This window comes from Acanthochromis polyacanthus, chromosome 13 (genome assembly GCF_021347895.1).
Source record: "Acanthochromis polyacanthus isolate Apoly-LR-REF ecotype Palm Island chromosome 13, KAUST_Apoly_ChrSc, whole genome shotgun sequence".
Classification (NCBI taxonomy): Eukaryota; Metazoa; Chordata; class Actinopteri; family Pomacentridae; genus Acanthochromis; species Acanthochromis polyacanthus.
The window spans coordinates 13,406,990-13,427,296 of NC_067125.1; the positions used below are offsets into that span (position 1 = coordinate 13,406,990).

A 20,307-nucleotide genomic window follows, 5' to 3' on the forward strand; every position below is an offset into this window, starting at 1 on the left:
ACAATTTCTGATGTGTATGTCATGGGTAGTTATTCTCTTCAGTTTAAATGAACAATGTCAGTGACTATCAGTGAGTTTGTTATCAAACATGCCACGCCGTAGGAGTATCTATTCAAGCAACATTGAACGTGTCATAAGACCCGGCGAACATCACCGCAGGCGGCGACTTCAACGGCTTCACTAAACTTCCATACACAGACGGCAATGTGTTGGACAGCAGCAACGGTAGACAGTGTTTCTGGTGAATAACTGTACATATTGATTAACAACGGGTATACACCGCTTCAATTGCTCTGCCGTCAGCATGACACGTAGAACACATGCTATCCCTGGCTTTTAACAACCTTCGAGGTAACAATTTAGCTTAAAGCACAAACAAACTAGGTTTAGCGAAGCGCTAGCTAGTTGTTAGTTAGCGTTAGTTGAGCTTTGTGTGGTGTCCTTTGTCTGGTGGATAACTGTCCAGACGCTGACGTGAACTTACCAGGTTAGCATCAACACCATCCAAAAGCTTAAAGCTCCGGACTCAACCCGATTTCTAAGTCGCTGAGCGGCGCTCACGTTAACACAGGACCGACTTTGACTTGAAATTTAAAGGACTTCCACTTCAGCAGCACTAAACACTGGACATAACCTCACCTGTACCAAGGTAAGTCACCTGATTGTAATGTTAGTAAACGTTTCACGTACAAGTTAGCTTATGAAGTAACGTTTTAACACATTTTCTATCGTCCACTCAGAAATTAATGTGAGCTCCTGTACTGGATTTAAGATATTAATGCTAACTTCATATTATATATGGCTGTGCAGTTTGACTAATTACACAGTGATTTAATTGGGAAACGTTAGTTATTTAAACAAGAACTACCTTGCTTCACTTCTCAGCTTCCAAGTACAGTTGCTTTACTGTAGCATATGTCATCATGTAAAGTGTTGCCAGAAGGAAATACTAAAGTATTTCCTCGTTTTCTGAGTAATAGCAGTAGTAGGTAGGGCAACATGAAGCAACATTTATTTTACAGGGCACTAGGAGAGACACATCAGTATTACCTGTATGATTCAGATGTACTCAGGTTGTCAGTAATGAACCATCTTAAGTGACTCACTGTCAACAAACAGATGCCAGTGATATCCTTTGATATCCAGAACGGCTGTATTGTTGCGTTTGCCAAACTAGTCATCATTTAATATACTCCATTAAAGTAACATACTGTTGAGCATGTTTCTGTTACAGGAGCTGAATGGCCTCTGTTGTAGCAGTGAAAACTGAGAAGCGACCTGCAGCTGATTCTCAGGATGCTGACTCGAACGCCAAAAAGCCCAGGTAAGCCCATATGCTGCTTCGAAACCAGTTGTACTCTGTGCCGATAACTCACTCATCAGGTTTGCCAGCAGGACTGATTTTGTTATCTGTTTTCTTGAGTTCCTATTTTTTTTAACCAGTCCTAAATAAAGGTAGGTTTTAGTTTAACACTGCATATTTGCATGCTTGAAAATGGTTTGTTTGACCTTCATGCTGTCGGAAGGGTTTGGGAAGCACCATCCTTGGACCTGTCATCACTCAATCTCTGCCTGCCCCAAAGGAAACTGCTGCCCAGCCTGAAGACTAAGCGAGCCCCTGAGCTTGTCCTGGTGATTGGGACGGGGGTAAGCTCTGCAGTGGCCCCTCAGGTTCCTGCACTCCGGTCCTGGAAAGGCCTCATTCAGGCCTTGCTTGATGCAGCCAACGACTTTGACCTGCTAGAAGAGGAGGAGAGTCGGCGTTTCCAGAAGCACATGCAGGAAGATAAGAATTTGGTGCATGTGGCCCATGACCTCATTCAGAAACTTTCCCCGGTAAGACTGCTTAAGCCTGTTTTTCCTTTCCTTTCTTTCCTACAGCACCCTGATGCACATGCATAAGCACGTGTTAGACCAGTATCAGCTGATACCGCCTGGTATCCAGCTCACTGTCCTTTCCTCAGCTGGGGGCAGACTTCACCTTCCATGGATTGACCTAAGACATCTTAGCCTTATCTCATTTAACATCCTATAACTAATGACATAAGACTTGTTTGTGAGGCTTGGTTTCGGAATACATTTTGGTTAATACAGACAAACACTTTAATCAGTCAATGTGGAACTAATTACACACACAATAAACAGGCTTTGTTTTCCATCTGTCATATACTGGTGTTTAAGAAAACACATTTAAGCATTCAAAAGCTGTGTTTAGTGAAGTACTGCCAATTTGTAAGTGGTTCTCCTATTTAGTTTTTGTAGTTAAACGTCTAGGTAAATTGTATGTGTCAAAATACAGAAATTACAACATAAGTGAGTTCATATCAAGAGATACAATCATTCTTCATTTCTCCTTGAAGTTGCATCTGCAATCATTTTTGAGGCACTATGTGAAGGCACAGTAGATGGGGAGAGGAATAACGGTATAAACAAGAAGCATATAAAGAAGTCATTATCGAGAAAATCTTGCAGGTGATGACGAGGAAGAGAAAACCTCTGTTCTAAAAAAGTCATCGCAAACACATCATATTCATGAGTGAGTTCATTTTTAAATTGAAAGTCCCTCTGCTGTTACTGAGTAGGCCCCTACAAACACATCTCTGTGTATTAAAGTTCCAGATTTACAAGTTGTATTTCCATTAAAATAGTCCTTTCTAGCCTTAAAATGGCTTAAGTGTGACTTTTTACACCTTTACGTCCTCTGGAATTTGCAGATCTAAGTTTCTCCCTCCCTCTTCTCTTATCCCTCCATTGCTTGCTGCATCTCAAGCTCACCAGCTTTGCTCTCTGTAAAACTGCTTTCCTCTACACAGTGGCAAATTGCAATATGTGACCAGAATATAACCAGAAACTGACCCTGATGGACTGGTTGCTAAGGTTTATTGTCTATGAAAACCCAGATGTCTGAATCTATCTTTTTGCTACTGTTGTTGATAAGCTGAAGTTTCAAGGTTGAAATACTTAGCCATGTTTTTGACTTTTTGTTTTTCTCATGACGTATCTTCCTGCTTATCAAAAACACCATATGGGCATTTTTTACAAGGTTAAAAATAAAAAAGCAGATTTTCACAGGAGGGGGTCTTTAACGATAATGACAGCTTAAAACAGAATGCGTTGTTTTAATTGCAGTAATATAACAGTCAATACCACCTTGAAGTATGAGGAACCAATCAAGGCCACCCAAACTGCCAGGAAATCCCACAAAACCACACAGTCATAACAAGATCTTTTCCTAGGGCATTGCCATCTCTCACAAGGTTTTGTAGGCTCAGTGATGATAGAGGCAACATTTCTTTAACAGTTTCTTCAAAATTAATGGCAAATTGTAAGTTAGAAAACCATTATTCCCCTTTGTGACTGAACTCTGCATCTTCAAACACCATTTGGATTGTTACAAATGAATTCTGAAAAATTTGGTGGACGAAAACATTTTTCAGATCTGACTCAGTCCTCGTCGTATTGAACCAGTCTGGTCTGGCGCGGGGTTGGCAGATGGGAGTCTTAATTCCGTTTGCCTCCTGTGTTAGTCATGTCTCATCGCACCTTTGACATTGATAAAACACGCTTTGTTTCAGCCCTCAGCCTGTTGGAACAAAGGGAACAAACAGCGCTTTTATGGCTTTTTATCCGTCGTGTTTATTTCAATCCACAGTCGTGCAGACACCAGCCCACCCCTATTGGCTAGACACAGCAGGGTCTAGCATGCTGAGGAAAAAAACAAGCATAGAATAATGGGAACCAGCACCCCCTCCCCAGCCCAGATTTTCCATTCAGACACAGCTAAAGCACCACCCGAGCATACAGTAAGTTACAGTAAAGAATGCGAGCGTGTGCCGCAAAACCCTTATGCAAATACTTTCCCTTGTGGCACTCAGTTGAGCTTGCAAGTTAGCTCTAGATCTGAGTTGATGTACCGTACTTGTTGTTTTGCTGTCTCTTTGATCCAAGAGAAGGAATGTGTCCAAGTTGGGAATCATAACGCTCCCCAAAACCAAATTTAATTCCAGCTCAAATAGGAGCCTCATTATGATTGTTGACCTGTATGTGAGAGACCTGCCTTCTTTCCAGTTCAGGCTAATAACGGTGTGCTGAGAGAGTTTAACCTACTTTCATGGATTTGTGTATCTGCTAGGTCACTGTGGTCTATAATGAGGTGGAGTAGAACTAATGAGGGCAATCTGAAGTTAAAACTCAGAGGAATTGCTTTGCCATAAACCCTGTCACACCTTCAACTTTGGCAACAACAAGGGTAATTACAAGTTTGCTGACTATTCTGTTTGCTCAATTCAGGCAGGGCATGTAAACAGTTTGTTTTTTTCACCGGGCAAGTAGAGGAAACATTCAGTCATCTGTTGCTAGTCATTTTGGTCAGAATGGAAATGTATCTTTAGTCAGAATCTTAATACATACTTAAGATAGACCGTGCAATTTGCTGTAATCCACCCTCTATTATCCTCTCAGGAAGATGCTACTGCAAAATCAGGCTACTCCAATTCAGTTATCAGTGTAGAAATGACCGTTGTAAATGTCTATGGGAAAAGTTAAGCAGGCTGCTGTATTTCTAATAAAAGCAGTTAATTCATTTAAGATCGATATTTAGAAGCACAGTTGTTTACGTGTGCCTCAGTTGCTCATTACATAAGTCCTGCAACCATCCAAGGACACCGTGATCAGGAATGGTGCTGTAGACGCTAGATGTGGATAATGAGCTTCTTCCTGTGGAAAGGACTCCCGCTGTTTAGCCCATTAGAGCTGTAATCTATGGAAGTCAGCGGAGCATTTCCTTGTGCTAGGATCACCTTGGTCACTGCATCATCTATTCTTAGATGCCCGACTCCTCCTGCCTTTTTATTTTTTTCTCCTTTGTGTGACAGGCCCTGCCAGGTAAGAATGAGATTTAGACCGTGTAGTCACAGCTTCATGATCTCTCAGCGCACTGGGGTAGAGTGCGTGTTGCTTCTTGAAGAGCTGGGGACAGGATCAGACGCAGGAATGGAGTGTTTGATACAGTAGTGAGTAAAGTTGCCCTTGAGCGGATGTTTTGAAAACCGGCACACTTCGCTGCTCCACCTAAGATGCAAGCTGAAGTGGAATTTCTGTGAAGGGGAATACCAAGGGAAGTCTTGTGGAAAGCATGTTAAAGAAAAGAACTAGAAGCATGCTTAGAGCCTTTTTTGTCATGTCAAAGGGATAAAGTAGATGACTATGTGAGCCATTTCTACTCAAGTTTGAGTCCTAGGGTACTGATTTAGGGATCATAACCAGGCATCTTTCTACTAGCTCTATGTACAAGTAGGAGTCCTGTTTGGGAAATAAATCCATTCATGCTTTAGTATTATATAAAGGAAATAAAATCTGGATCTATTTCTTTCTGTCTGTTTCTTAGAAGAAACTGCACTTGATGGTCTAATTTCAGAGTAAAGAAACATTAACACTCAGCTGTTGCTCAGCGTAGGCTCAAATGCACGCGCTTATTTTAAGCCACTGGCTGCTTGTTGTGTGTTAGAGGAAGTGTACTTCACACCGCAGCTGCAGTAATTTGACCAGTGGCCTGTTGATATCTTAGATTTTTTTTTTACCATAAAATACTGCAGCTAATATAGTGATTATATTCATGTTCAAGCAAGTCAAACGTTCCATTTGCAGTGAATATGGGGCAGCTCAGGGGTAAATTCACAGTAGCATAGCGGAAGATTGACTGTCAACATTCAGCAGGTATGTGTCTAGAGGGTATTAAGTAATGCAAGAATCATTACTGTCGTATCAGAAAGTGCTGTGTAAGTCAGCTATCCATCAAAGTGTTTCCTGCTGTAGTATCACCATGACTTGTCCTTGTACATTCAAATGGACAGTTCAGGCCCTCAAAGCAGTTGTATGTCACCAGAATATTTTCTTAGTCATTTTGTTATTATTATTATTATTATTTTTTATATATACAGAGAACAGGCAATGTGCGATCCACATTCTTCAAAGACTGTCTGTATGAAGTGTTTGACGATTTGGAGTGCAAGATGGAGCATGCGGGGAAACATCTGCTGCGGTCAGTGCTGCAGTTAATGGAAAGCGGTGCTCTGGTCCTCACTACTAACTTCGACAACCTGTTGGAGATCTATGCAGCTCATCAGGGCACCAAGCTGGAGTCCTTAGACCTGACAGATGAGAAGAAGGTAAACAACGCTTGGATTGTGTTACGCTATTGATTGGTCTTGCCTGTCATAATACATGTTGTCAGCTTTTTGTCAAAGAAGTGCAAAGGTCTCTAAAGCACGTGCTGAAGTAAGTTGTTTTTGTTAGGCCAAACTGTAGCTTTAAAAATCCTGACAATTTTGTATCTAAATTGCCCTACATTGTACTCACTCACTGAATTGTCAAGAGTTCCATTTACGACATTGCTTTTCAGCCGAGTTCCTCATTGGCTGATTTGGGAGGAAAACAGATAACACTTCAACCTGAAAGAGCCCTTTGTCTCTGACAGGTGGAGGGAAGTTAACGTTCCAGCCATTACTCAGCTGGTGTCGAATTTTATAGATGGAACAATATTTGCTTTTGGTTTAAGACTGACCTGAAGAGGAAGCATGCGTTTTCCTCGTACGCATACTGTAGGTTTGTTTCACTGGTGAACCGGTTCTCCATGAAATTTCATCTACAGATCTTTGAGGCCGAGGTTGTTTAAAGTTTAAAGTTGTTGAACGGACCACAGATTCACGAGAATTGATCAGAGTTTTCTGAGAGACTCGTTGCTTTGCCTCTCAGTCCTGGTATTTATGCCTCGTCTCCATCAGGGCTAATATCCTCTTACTGCTGTTCAGTGATTTTACTCCCTTCCCAGTCAGAACAGGATTTTGTGCAATGGACTGTTAAATGTGTGTGTGTGTGTGTGTGTGTCTAGGTGTTGGAGTGGGCTCAGGAGAAACGGAGGTTAAGTGTTCTGCATATCCACGGTGTTTACACTAACCCCAGTGGTATCGTGCTGCACCCTGCTGGCTATCAGAACGTACTAAGAAACACTGAGGTTATGGTGAGCGCTAACTCATTATTGATTTATGATCGTTCTACTTAGTGTTTACATTTGTAAAGCGTTTAGTACGTTGCAATGCTACATCGAGGTACAGTTATTAGAAAAAGACTGCCGCTTTGACTCTTGTCTTGCTCTGGTTCATTAGAAAATGTTGCCGTTACTTTAATGTAGTAACTCTCATTATCTGTGATTTCAACAGCGTGAGATCCAGAAGCTGTACGAAACCAAATCATTTGTGTTCCTCGGCTGCGGGCGCACGGTGGACGACACCACCTTCCAGGCTTTGTTTTTGGAAGCAGTCAAACACAAATCGGACCTGGAACACTTCATGCTTGTGCGACGGGAGGATGTGGGCGAGTTCAAGAAGCTGCGCGACAACATGCTGGACAAGGGCATCAAGGTCATCTCCTATGGAGACGAGTACGGCGACCTACCCGAGTACTTTGAGAGGCTGGCCAATGAGATCTGCAACCGTGATGTGTCTACTAACGGCTGGGGTAAGGAGAGGCAGTTTCGCTTCAGCTTTTTGTGGTCATTTACATTTGCAGTAGGGTTTATTTGCATCAGCTGTATGCCACGTGTCAAGCAGCCTGGCACGATTTGGAAAGATGTAAGTGCAGTTTAGTAATGTAGGATTGCATCTCTTCTGAGTATGACCAGTACTTATTTACAAACAGTATTTGGCTTTCAGTGTGTTCTAGAAAGCGAGCCAAGAAAAGTAGGACGTGTTTCTGTTTGGTGGATACCTTATAACACAGGTTGAACCAGATTTGAAGCATTAGAAGCTTGGAAACAGGGACTAAAACCAAGTTAATCTGTCTTGTTGTCTGTTTGATTCAGGGCTTAGACTGCAGTCAGTTGTCCTGCTTTCAGAAAATAGGTCTTCTGTCAGTGTCTCTTAGTTTTTAGTAAATTTTAGTTCAACCAACCTGGTAAACTTTCTAGATTGTACTTCTCAGAGGAGGTGCTTGTGCTTTTTATCATTTCCTGTTTTTGTCTTCATCCACAGGGTCTCCCTCACAAAATGGAGAGGAGCAGCAGAATGGCTTTAACACACAGAAAAGCCTCCTTCAAGGTTAGGACCGAATGCTTCTCTTTGACTTCAAGCAATGGCCACTTGCAAGAGACATTTTCAGAATAACATAACAAAACCATGTCCAAGACTCTTATTTTCTTACTGCATGCTGGTAGATAGAAAATTCAAGCCTGTTCTTGATTTTCAGTGACAAACGAACTGCTGGTTTTTCTTTACGGAAAGATCCTCCTGACTTTGCAGTACTAATATTATCAGTGGCAACATTTCAGTTGATGCTCTTTATTTTTCAACTTTCACTTAAGACCTTCCTTTTCTTTTTGCCCCAGACTATCATTCTTGACAGGCACACAGTCGGATCAGTATCGGTCATTTTCCTCCACAGCTCCACTGAGAGACCGGTCTGCTCTGAGTGGTACTCAAGTCTGATTTTATTGACTGGATTTAAGAATCCACGGGAGGCCTGAAAGCTGTCAGTATTTTTTCAAATGACCATTTTATTCACTTTTCATTTTATTTAGCTTTTATTCAAAAGGGAAAGAAGTTTAGACAATCAATGCCAACCCCCAACCTCACAGCCTCCGTCATCCGCTATTTAGAAGTTGTTGATGAAACCTCAACGTTTAGGAAGCTGAACGCCACTTTGAAAGTGTGCAGATCATGGAATGGTACGTTCTCACTTCAGCTTGACAAAAAGATAGACCTGAATCCACTGACAGAAGTTGACTGTGCCGTTTAGATGTGAACATAGCACTACACATTGACCTACATGCCCTGAAAAAAAAAAAAAAGGTTGTAGGTGCAAAGCTATAACGCACATCACATGCTCTTTACTGAAAACGGTCTTGTGTTGAAGGCTTGAATCAGTCACGCTCAACCCTGCAACCAGGAAAACTTGTTTTGCACACTACTGGGTGGGGAAAAGGATGGGTGGAAATCATCCTCTTAAGTCATAGGTGGTAAATCGATTAACGTGATGATTCTGTCGTAATATGTAAGTTCAGAAGAGTTATGTTTTCACAACAGAGTATTTCCCTGCCAGTAGCAATCTCTTTGCCACTCCTGTGCTGAAAATAAAACTTATGTTCTTTGTAAGCCTTGTTTTTTTTTGTATTTTTAATACTTGCATGTGTTTTCTGATATAGTATTTATAAGTACTATTTTCAAAATAAAGCTTTTGTTATCCCATTTGTCCTCTTGTCATGTATGCATGTCAAATCCCGATAGGAAGGGTGCAGTTCTGTAACACAGATACAAACCATGTGCATCTGCAACATATGACAGAACAAGTTCCACTTTACAGGCTGTCATAGCATATAGCAGCTTTATTTAGAAATGTTTACATTCTCATAAATTAGCTCAAATCTTCAGTATAACTCTTGATTCTCTCATATTGCACTACCACAATTTAAAGGGGGTAGACTTATTTAAGACTATTTCCTCTTATAAATGAAGAATAAATCAGAGGGGGAAATAAATTAAAGGGCCATAGAAATTCATTTAAAACAAAGTGTATTCTGAAATCTATGGCACCCTATAGGAACTAAAAAAAAATAAATTTACAAAATGTCCTTCCACTTTTCGTCTGCTATAAACTGAAGGATCAAAGGCTCCACTTTGTAATGAAAATGTGCTGTATTAGGTAGGCGAGTAGCTGTGGGAGAAGATAATCAAAGAACAATCTAAAGTAAAAGTAGATCCACAGTTGTTAGTGTGTTGTTTAGGAGATATGAATTTATTTTTTGTGTACTGAGGATCAGCCTCCATTGAGCCTGGACTTCTATTTGGACAACATGTACTAACCTTTTAGGTTGTCGATAGTTAGCTGTACACCGTTTCCTCCACTAGACTAGGAGAAGTGGTTTCTGATCTGAACTGGCATTGTATTCTTGGTAGGTAACGCTTCATGTAGTGAAAGTGAAAACTAAGAAGACAGGAGACAGATAGGCACTATGGTCACTTAGCTTTCCTCAGGCACAGGCAGCTGGTGAAATGTCACATCCAGCAAGCCGTCACAACCTGACCTCATTTACATGAAGAGGGGAAAACTGACTGACAAAATGCCAGGTAGAGAATTTTTTGTTTAAGTTTTTTTTTTTTTTTCCCACTGTCAGCAGTAAACTGATGACCCCAGCCTAGGTCCATTTCGTCAGCTAAAACGTCATTTGGATGTGACTTCACCGTTTGAGAACACAAGCTTATCTGAGGTACTCTCTAATTTGGCCCAAAAGTTTAGAAATAATGCAAAGGGAGGCTCCTCTGGCTTTGTTGCAAAATGTTCCGTCTTTTATAGTGCACACTTGTCCTGCACTGGGAGAACAAAGTCCTGCGTGTGAGATGAGTTAATTCATTCGATGTAAAGTAGAGAGGGCTGGCCAGGAACATGAGAGACGCAGACTAGCAGGGCTGGAACATCACGTGGCAGCATGGCGAAGGTGTTGTTGGCTTCCTTGCGATGACGAATAAACAGTAGAACATGCGGCCACTTAAGCCTTCATCAGGGCGCTGACCACGGCGCGAGCGTTGAGGCTGCGCAGGTCGTTGTAGGTCTGCCCGGTGCCCACAAACACAATAGGCTGGCCTGTGATGTAAGTCATCGAGATGGCAGCACCCACCTGTGAAGAAGGGAGGATGACGCACGACTGCTATCAGCTTTCCCACTTAAAATGATTCGAAAGTCAGAAAGTTGCCACGAGAAAATCATTTAATGAATTATAATTATTTCTAGAGTCCAAAGTCGGATAGTTCAGATGGCGAAAAATGTGACAAAAATTAGAAAATACCTTGTCATCAATGGTGTCAAACTTAGTGAGTACAATGCCATCGATGAGGCGAGGCTTGTCAGACATGGAGTGGTCTGCCAGAGCCTGGTTGAACTTCACCTGAAGACAAGAGAAACCCGAGTTATTCAGGAGGCAGCTGAGGACAGAGTTCATATGTATAGTGTCCTCTTTCAGGTTTGGAGGAGGAGGAAAGACATCTGTACAAACACGACGACTGTTAAACTGAACAGTCACCACTGGAGCAACACTGACCTCTGGTGGACATATTTATCCACAGAAAGCCATTTTACTTCACAACACCTATTTTATTTATTACGGTTTATAACTGAAGGTCTGTTATTAAATCCCTCCTAACTTCCAACATGAAAGTAAAAACTTGCTTTTAAGCTCTGTGCACTCAGGGAAAGAGTGTCAGGTAATAGCAGTAGATTACATGAAAAAATACAATATATTGTAATTGTGACGACCCTCCGCCTGGACAGGTGCTCCTTTCGGGAGCTGAGGGTCGTCAGTTGAAGAGCTACACCTGGGATCAAGTGGCTAAGCTCTAGATAACCTGGAGCGCTCTCACAGAAGTGGCTGCCTGCGGGAGCTTCAGCCACATGCTTTTGGGTTCTCTGGTTGTGGTTTGTTGTGCAATAAAGTACTTTTTAGTCACCACGCTGTGTTTGTCTCCCTGTTTGTTACAGCTTTCGAGCCAAGCTGTAACATAATGATGCAAATGTTATGTTAAAATTCAACTCGTTTCTTAATCGGCAGGTAAGTCATCAGTATTTCCTCTATGTAATCTTCAACTTGTCTGCTTTCTTACCAGCTGGTCAACTGCCTCATTGCCCACCAGAGCCTCCCCAACAAACAGCACCAGGTCGGGCATGTTGACTGCAATAAGTTTGGCCAGAGCTGTCATTAGGGGGGCGTTGTCCTGCATACGCCCAGCAGTGTCCACCAGCACTACATCGAAGGCCTGGTTGCGGGCTGCAGGGATCAAACACAGGAGAATTACCACATAAGTGACATTAATTACTGATGGAAAGAAGTGTAGAATAATTACACCACTTCTTCACAGCTGAGATACAGAACGCTCAAGCACAGGACGAAATATTTTACCATAGGCGATGGCCTCCATGGCAATTCCAGCTGCATCTTTCCCGTAGCCCTTCTCATAGAGCTGGACTACTGGGGCGTCCTCCGTGCTTCTCTGGGGGATGCAGAGAGTTCAGGCGGCGCTGATGAGTTCGGAGCTGCTCCACTGCCCCGGCACGAAACGTGTCACAGGCTGCGATCAGGACAGTGAAACCGTTCTCAATCAGCCAGTAGGAGATCTGGACCAAGACAGAGAGAAGGTCAGCTGAACATTTCCTGGTGTTTCTCTTTGCTGCTTCACTGTCACACTGAGCCACCGTTACTGTCATAACCAACAGCTGTCCTAGTCGTACCCTGGCAAGGAAACTCTGCTTTGAAAAAGTGAAAACTTTTGACGTCACTTGACCTACAATTTTCAATACTTTATGAAGACATAATTATTTAAAAATAGTTTAATCTGTGAGGCCCACCCTGTCATTTGGATATTATACATTATTCAGCTGTACTATTTCACATGGTTGATGTGAATTTCCTGTAAGCTGCAGTCAAATGCTGAACTGAAAGAACCATAAAAAAAAAAAAAAACAGTGTACAGGTACAGTGGTTTAGCTGCATAGTCTTCATATGAACAAACAGCTACACATGACCACAAACTCTCAACAAAAAACAGGCCAAACCACCACCTTAAAGCTCCTGTCTGTGTAGGTAAACGCTCACTTATCCACAGAAACTTCAGGGAACTTCCAGACAAACAACAAATGTGGGGCACGTCTATACACCTTTTCGAAAAAGTCAACTCGCCTTCGCAAGGTTGGTAGACTTTCCAACCCCGTTGACACCACAAAATGTAATGACAAAAGGCCTTCGCTGGCTCTGCGCCTCCATGACATCTCTCAGAATATCCACCTTCGCTTGGGCTGCAGGATCTGCACCAGTGAGTCCTGCAGGGCCTGCTTTACTGTTGAGGCCACAGCTGCAAACACGGAAGGTTTTGTTAGAAAACGATGCGCATAATGTAGTTCTTATACATTTTCTATATGCTACACAGACTATCTAATGTCACAATGACATGATGAGTTATTATATTTTACATTTGATGACCTTATGCTGTATACATACATTTTAACAACATTGTGATGCAATTACAATCACTTTTTAAGGCTCTGCCTGACTCAGTCATCAAAAATAATGAGCTCATAGCATCAATATACACACGTGGACAAAATTGTTGGTACCCCTCAGTTAAAGAAGGAAAAACCCACAATTCTCACTGAAATCACTTGAAACTCACAAAAGTAACAATAAATAAAAATTTATTGAAAATTAAATAATCAAAACAGCCATTACTTTTGAATTGTTGATTAACATAATTATTTAAAAAAACAAACTAATGAAACAGGCCTGGACAAAAATGATGGTGCCCATAACTTAATATTTTGTTGCACAACCTTTTGAGTCAATCACTGCAATTAAACGATTTCTGTATTTGTCAATGAGCGTTCTGCAGCTGTCAACAGGTATTTTGGCCCACTCCTCATGAGCAAACAGCTCCAGTTGTCTCAGGTTTGATGGGTGTCTTCTCCAAATGGCACGTTTCAGCTCCTTCCACATATGTTCAATGGGATTCAGATCTGGGCTCATAGAAGGCCACTTTAGAATAGTCCAACGCTTTTCTCTCAGCCATTCTTGGGTGTTTTGGCTGTGTGTTTTGGATGGTTGTCCTGTTGGAAGACCCATGACCTGCGACTGAGACCAAGCTTTCTGACACTAGGCAGCACATTTCTCTCCAGAATGCCTTGATAGTCTTCAGATTTCATCGTACCTTGCACACTTTCAAGACACCCTGTGCCAGATGCAGCAAAGCAGCCCGAAAACATTACTGAGCCTCCTCCATGTTTCACCGTAGGGACAGTGTTCTTTTCTTCGTATGCTTGGTTTTTGATTTTCACAAAACACTTAATCAAAAAGAGAGCAGGATGGCAAAATAAAAAATCTTGTGCCAAGTGCCTTAACCTTTCATAAAATAGAGAGAGAGAGAGAGAGAGAGAGAGAGAGACAAAATCAAAGTCTTACGGCAAGTGCGTCAGCTGCACAGCCTTGTCCTCGTTAGTTTTGTCCATTTGCACCAATTCCTCCTTCTTCTCTTTGTATCTTCTCAGAGAATTTGATTTTGTGATTAGTTCAGCCATTGCAATTTTGTCCAATCACCGCAACTTTCCCGCAATTTTGGCCCGCCTCCCGTGAGTTCCACCAATCATAGCAGCTCCCAGCGCAAACGTAATGCACGTATGTCACCGAATTCACTTCCTGTTTATGGTTTGAAGATGCAGACATGTGCGATACTAATGTCTCTCATTTACCAATAAAAATTACTGCTGAAGACCGTGATAAACAATTAATTCACTGATGTTCTTCACCAAAGCGGAGCTAAACTGTTTTACAACCGTGCAATATTGTGGTGGAATACAAAAAAAGAAAAAAAAATCATCGATTGATACACACTCACGAAACATATTAGAACGGCTGAAATGAGCGGACAACAGACCAGACAAATCACCATGATGGAAACTATTGCATCTAGATCCATTAGAGCACTGAAAGAATGAGGTAAATTAGATTAATTATTCCACCAAAGAGTGGAAAGAAATGTCCATGTCATCCGGAGGGTCGACCACCGCCTGAGCGGGACTCTACCACAGGCAACGCGTTCCGTGGTCGGACAACTGGGGCAGACGGGGCGTCTCGGTCTCGCCGCTGAGAGCCACGGCGGAGTTATGTGACGATCAGCGTGTGTGAATAATTTCCTTGTTACCCACATCATTCAATACGGACTCGGGATTTGAATGAAGTTTTCAGGGTCGGTCAGAAATGACACAAGGACCAAATGATTAGACTTTCGGCAGTGATACGGCTTAAAGTTTGGATCCACGTATAGGTTGTGGGAGAGCAATCTGCGGACAGATGAGCGCTATTCCGCGATCCCGCAGGCCGCGGTCGCTCTCGGAAGTCAAAGTGGCATCATCCAGGGAGATGTCAAGTTAGCATTGCAGCAGGTAAGTCAGCTATGTACTCAGTGCGCACGCGGAGGATTTCAGCTCTCTAACGACCAATGAATGCATTGCTATGACGTCGACGTGAGCGACTGACGAACGTTCCGGTATAAAATTTGCAAGCAAGATATGTTTTATTTTATTTATGTTTATTTTTGATCAAAATGAAACAGCTCATTGTCTAAAAGAAAAAAATAATACCTCGTTTTTAAAAATAATACCTTTTGCCCAAATTTAAAACCTTTTAAGGCCATTAAATTTTGCGTTTTTGATTTATCACTTTTTAATACTTTTTAAAACCCACGGAAACCCTGATTACTGTTTCCAGCAAGCAGACTGGTGCTCTCACAGGAGGATTAGCAATCTAAGAAAGAGAGTGTGGGTTGATAGTTTGTTGTGATTATTGTAAAAAGAATGGACTTACTGGTGAATGTGCCCATGACTTTGCCCTCCAGTTTTTTGGCTACAGAGTCACAGAGCTGGGAGGCAATGTCGGCTGCTACATTCTTTGCTGTTGGATCATAAAGGAGATAATGAATATCACAACTTGCAAATAAAAACAGCAAGTGAAAGAGGCATGATATTGTACCGATGAGGTGGTCCCTCATCTTCTCCAGCACTGGCTCCATGTCCTCCTGGGACAAACTCTTGGAGCCCACCAGGCCCTTCAGCATCCCAAACATTCCCCCAAAACCACCACCTTTCTTGGAGCTGAGAAAACAAGAAATCTGAGCACCTTTTCATCAGCACAACGTATATCTTGCATGCAAAAGAAACACGGCGTTACTGGTCTTGCTTGTTTCACTGACAACCACTTCCTCGTCTTCGTCCTCCATCTCCTCTCCCTCGCTGGACTCATAGTCCACAGACGGCAGGTCTCCCTGCATGGAGCTTGGCTGCATTCCCTGAAACCAATCCAAGACATCCAGTACTTAGCATCAGGCTCTTTTATCATCATTACTGGGACTAAAGCAGGTGTCTTTTCACCTAAAAACATCTCTGAGGTGAAGACAAGGTGGTACATACCAGATCAATTTGTGCTTCCTGGTTCTGCTCGCCACCGTTGGTAGAACCATCTCCATTCCTCTCGCTGTAGTCCAGGTCCTTGGTGCTGTTACCACCCATGTCCCAAACGCATTTGTTTCTCCCGAGGCTTTTGAGGTTTTGGGGACTTACTGCAAGGCGGACAGCAGAATATTGTGATTAAAAAATAGCAGGTAAAAATACTTTACACTTGGGAAGAGAAGAAAACTCTTAGCTCTTCTAAGTGTGCAAGTTAAATGCATGTTTATACTATTTTTGTGTGACTGTCTCCTTCATTCAAACAGCTGTGAGTCTGCTCTTGTCATATTGCTTTTGATATGTCAGCAAGCTCACCTGGGCTTTTCAGTAGTTCCCACCATGCGTTTGCGGAAAAATTCCTCTCTCTTCTTTTGCATGATCTCATCAGCAGTCAAGCCTGGTTACCGTTCTCAGCCATTTTTTGGCCGGAGGATGAGGCCTTGCCTTGATCCCCCTTGGCAGGCCTCAACTGCAGGAGCTGAAACAGATCAGAATGTCAATCGATTGAGCCTGAATTTGAAATCACCTTACATTAGCCATCCGAATTAGCTTTTTTTTTAGGACAACCACAAAAAGCACTCACCCTCCTTTTGGTATTTTTATTCTTCTTTCCACCCTGTTCCTTGCCTTTGTCCCCACCTTTCGTCTCAATCATCGACTTCACAGTTTTTTGGGATTTCTCAGACTCCTTAAAGGACCGCATTGGGGCTGGGCTTCGAGCCTTACTGCTGTCCTCTGCCTCTCTTGTTGTTAAAATTTGATATTTGTCAGCATGGGCAGAACAAAAATAATGTGGTCAGTTAAGCGTTTTTGGTTTTATATATTTACTCGGTTTGATTTTTTTTTTTGGTTGGTTGAAATAAACTTTTGATTCTCACAGTTTCATGAGTTGAAGATTTTACATGGCACATAAATTGTATTACCACCAGCACTGGAAAATGCGATATTTCCTGGCAACAGCTGAGACACATTAATTTCAATAACTTTTAAAATTTACAAAGGGTCTCAATTGACATGTTAAGACTTTACGTTACTAATACTGGTATGTGCTGATAGAATCAATCAGGTATACATTGTCATCCCTTGCTGCAGACATAGAGACTAAACAATAATACTGGAGAAGCTGGCTATTATGGAAAGTGAAACTTTGTGTTTACCGAAGAAGCATCTTGAAGTCATTCTCAAATTCAAAGCTGTTGTTGAGAAGCTTCAAAGCCCCCTTTTGCTCCAGCTCATTCTTGTAACGATCCCCTAAAGTGAAGCTGAACGTCATCTATAAACTTGTCCACATATGTCAGCGTCAGGATCTTTTGAAAACCCACCTGACGGGAGGAAAAATAAGAAAATGACCTCAGACATGTAAAAATAATAATAGAAACACACACAAAGTTGCAATCTGCACTTCAGTTGGTCTTTGATTTGAATTCATTCAGTGTGCAGAGGAGAAACGTACCACAAAAATTAACTCAAACTCATTGTCGAGCTTGTATTTAAGACTCAGGGCCTCATGAGTAAATGAATTGTTCCCACTTCGCTCCTGTAAACACAACACAAAATCAGTGAGGAACTAACACACAAGCTGCTGCTAAACAAATAAAATTATCAAGAAATAATAAGAAACAAGAAAGCGTGGTCATAGAAAATCCAGAAAATCCTTGGATTAGTTTGTTGTTTTTGTAGGATAATCCTTTATTTCTTCATTAGGTTAATCTCTGTAAGTAATAACAGTGTAATAACACTGTTGAAGTTTAGCTTTAATATTTATTATAGTCAGGTAAGTTCCATTTATATATTTCTGGAGGGGTTTAACCCTTTGTATTTGAATTATTCAGTGATATCACATCATAAATAACACGTGTAGTGACTCAACCTTAATATTGAAACGTAGCAGGTTAATCCATAACGCCAAGTTTCGTTTTCTACAGGAAATACTTTTTGGCTAACCGGCTGCTACGTTAAATGTGCTATAAAAATACCGGTGACCTGACTCTTAGTTATGTGGAAGAAGTCACTACAGCACATGTTAAATCCAAATTCAGCATGCAAACCACGACAGCTTGATTTATTTAAGGCAATTTCCATCTCTAAAGTGGCTTGTTTAGTACACTTGCCTTGCGCAATAAGCTAATGTCTGCTAGCGTTAGCATTAGCTGCCCGAGCCAAACTAACAGTTTGATAAACAGATCCGACAGTCACAACAGGCTGCCCTGTTTCTGAGGCTCACCTGGAGGATCACGGAGCGGATCAGAGCGTTCACCGGTCCCGTGAAGGATTCGGTGACCCCGGCTCCCTGGAAACACCACAACACTATCCCCCCTTTGCTGAAGATGGTGAAGAAGTCTAGCATCTTGCTATCTGGATTTTTATAAAGCACACACACAGAAGGGAAAGGTGAAACGGAAGGCCAGGGCTAAATGAACGTTATGATAAACATTCAAAGTGGTAACGCCCGACGTTCAAGTGATTCGATCTTACCAGGTAATACTTCAATAGATGATAAATCCCCCACGAGTGAAATCCCACCACCACCGCAACACTGTTTCAGACACGTCAGATGCAGAGTCCGGAAGTGACGCAGTGTTCCGGCTTCCCCCCCCCCCCCCCCTAAGAATTCCGAGCATGCGCGCTTGACATGCACGTTTTCAATGAGACCAGTGTTTCACAGGCTACTTCTTCACTTTGTGGATGCAAAATAGGCAAAGCAGCTTCTTAATGTACACTTAAATGTCCCATAAGATAAATATATACTTTTTTTTATTAAGGTTTGTGGTTGTTGTGAATTTGGAGAAGCTGGAAAAGGCTCCAGCCCCCTGTGACGGTCACTCATTAGGGTACTCAATGAGATATATTTCAACCCGAGAATGTTATTGTAGGACATAGGACATATTTCTTTTCATATTGAAATTCAGGGCTGCACAGTGGGCTAGTGGTTACCACTTTTTCCTTACAGCGAGAACATTCCTGGTTTGCATCCCAGCCTTCTCGGGATCTTTCTGCATGGAGTTTGCAAGTTCTCCTGCGCATGCGTGGGTTTTCTCTGGGTTCTCTGGCTTCCTCTCACAGTCCAAATATATGCTGAGGTTAATTGATCATTCTAAATTGCCTGTAGGTGTGAATGCGGGTAGGGTTGTTTGTCTGTATATGTAGCCCTGCGACAGACTGGTGACCTGTCCAGTGTGTCCCTTGCCAACACCCCAAGTCAGCTGGGATAGGGTCCATACCCCTGTGACTCTAATGAGGATTAAGCGGTGTACAGATAATGGATGGATGGATGTTGAAATTAAAGGTCAATGAAGTTACCATATATGGTTCCTTGCCTGAAAAAAAACAACCCAAAAGCAACAGAAGAAACATTTCAAGAAATGTATATATCATCACTTAGCACATCTACTCAACTGTAAAATGTGTGAGTTTCATCAACTAACCATGGCTAGTTTTGACATTCTGACTGCAAGTATGGAAGAGGACTGAGCCAAGTCTGTCTTTTGCCAACTTCCGGGAAAAGAGAAAGTTTGATATCTTCCAAGCCTCTGCTGATTCGTCAAATGCCATGATAGCGTAGAGTGATCTTCGATGATTGACTGGGTAAAATCTGCATGCTTATTGATAGGCGGGAGCAATGCCATATTTAATGAAGTTACCAAATATGGTCACTTGCACAATAAAGGAGTGCGCGGTGTATAGATAATGGATGGCTGGATGGATGAGTTTGGAGGTGTAAAGTAAAAACCTGTTAATTTATGAAGACATTTACTTCTGCCATTCCTTAAGCACAACAAGCAAATAAGACACGACAAGCACAGCACAAAAGTATGTCCTACTGTATGCTGCAAGAGTGAACACACAAGTCTTTATGCACACCAAGCATCTGAGAAACTTAAGACCTTGTGCATTACTTTTATTTTTGGTACATACACCACCACAACAATGGTAAAGTCCTTATGTTACCATTAGCTTTGATCATATGCCCACAGGTCAGAGCTCTGTGGAAACTGTATCGCTGAGGGGCATTCAGAGGTGCTGGAAACTTCAAGACTGATTAGAGCCCCATAAAACAGGCCTGGATAAGTCACTTTGTTTCCATTTGTCTGTTGTGCTTTAATGCAACCTCAATTTAGCTAGCATTTACATTTTTAGCGTCTCTTTTACTCTCTGTGCTCATATATACTGCATTTTAATACAGCTGGAATCCCAATAAAGTTGTTCTCATTTCCATAATTTCATGTGTCTGTTGTCAGACAATAAAATAAAATGCAGAGATTGCAGCTTATTACCGGC

The 20,307-nt window shown here is 41.9% G+C and overlaps 2 protein-coding genes across 3 annotated transcripts; one reads left to right on the forward strand and one right to left on the reverse strand.

The window, feature by feature from the left end:
* The first annotated feature begins 41 nt into the window (after positions 1–41).
* Positions 42–9,241, forward strand: fam118b (family with sequence similarity 118 member B). Of its 2 annotated transcripts, none has more exons than XM_051957740.1 (8): positions 42–649; positions 1,235–1,324; positions 1,527–1,836; positions 5,940–6,167; positions 6,890–7,018; positions 7,218–7,515; positions 8,028–8,093; positions 8,381–9,241. In XM_051957740.1, the coding sequence occupies exons 2-8, from the start codon at positions 1,242–1,244 to the stop codon at positions 8,392–8,394; spliced, it is 1,128 nt and encodes a 375-aa protein (XP_051813700.1). In that variant the 5' UTR covers positions 42–649; positions 1,235–1,241; the 3' UTR covers positions 8,395–9,241. The 2 variants fall into 2 exon arrangements, with proteins under 2 accessions (XP_051813700.1, XP_022055355.1); XM_022199663.2 differs by having other exon boundaries at positions 52–649; positions 1,584–1,836.
* A 106-nt stretch (positions 9,242–9,347) lies between these two features.
* Positions 9,348–18,609, reverse strand: srpra (SRP receptor subunit alpha). The gene is given in 19 exon segments (XM_051957741.1): positions 9,348–10,666; positions 10,835–10,933; positions 11,646–11,809; positions 11,942–12,008; positions 12,010–12,156; positions 12,719–12,822; positions 12,825–12,890; positions 15,392–15,478; positions 15,557–15,678; positions 15,754–15,872; positions 15,994–16,117; positions 16,119–16,142; positions 16,345–16,507; positions 16,567–16,772; positions 17,187–17,278; positions 17,280–17,351; positions 17,483–17,566; positions 18,254–18,384; positions 18,505–18,609. Coding segments are annotated over 18 exon segments (1,992 nt in total). The 5' UTR covers positions 18,377–18,384; positions 18,505–18,609; the 3' UTR covers positions 9,348–10,537.
* Between the last annotated feature and the right edge of the window lie 1,698 nt (positions 18,610–20,307).

Coding starts and splice junctions, on each gene's coding strand:
- fam118b (XM_051957740.1), top strand. CDS start 1,242: ATGGCCTCTGTTGTAGCAGTGAAAACTGAGAAGCGACCTGCAGCTGAT. Junction 7,019..7,217: donor TAAGAAACACTGAGGTTATG/GTGAGCGCTAAC, acceptor TGATTTCAACAG/CGTGAGATCCAGAAGCTGTA. Junction 7,516..8,027: donor TGTGTCTACTAACGGCTGGG/GTAAGGAGAGGC, acceptor CTTCATCCACAG/GGTCTCCCTCACAAAATGGA.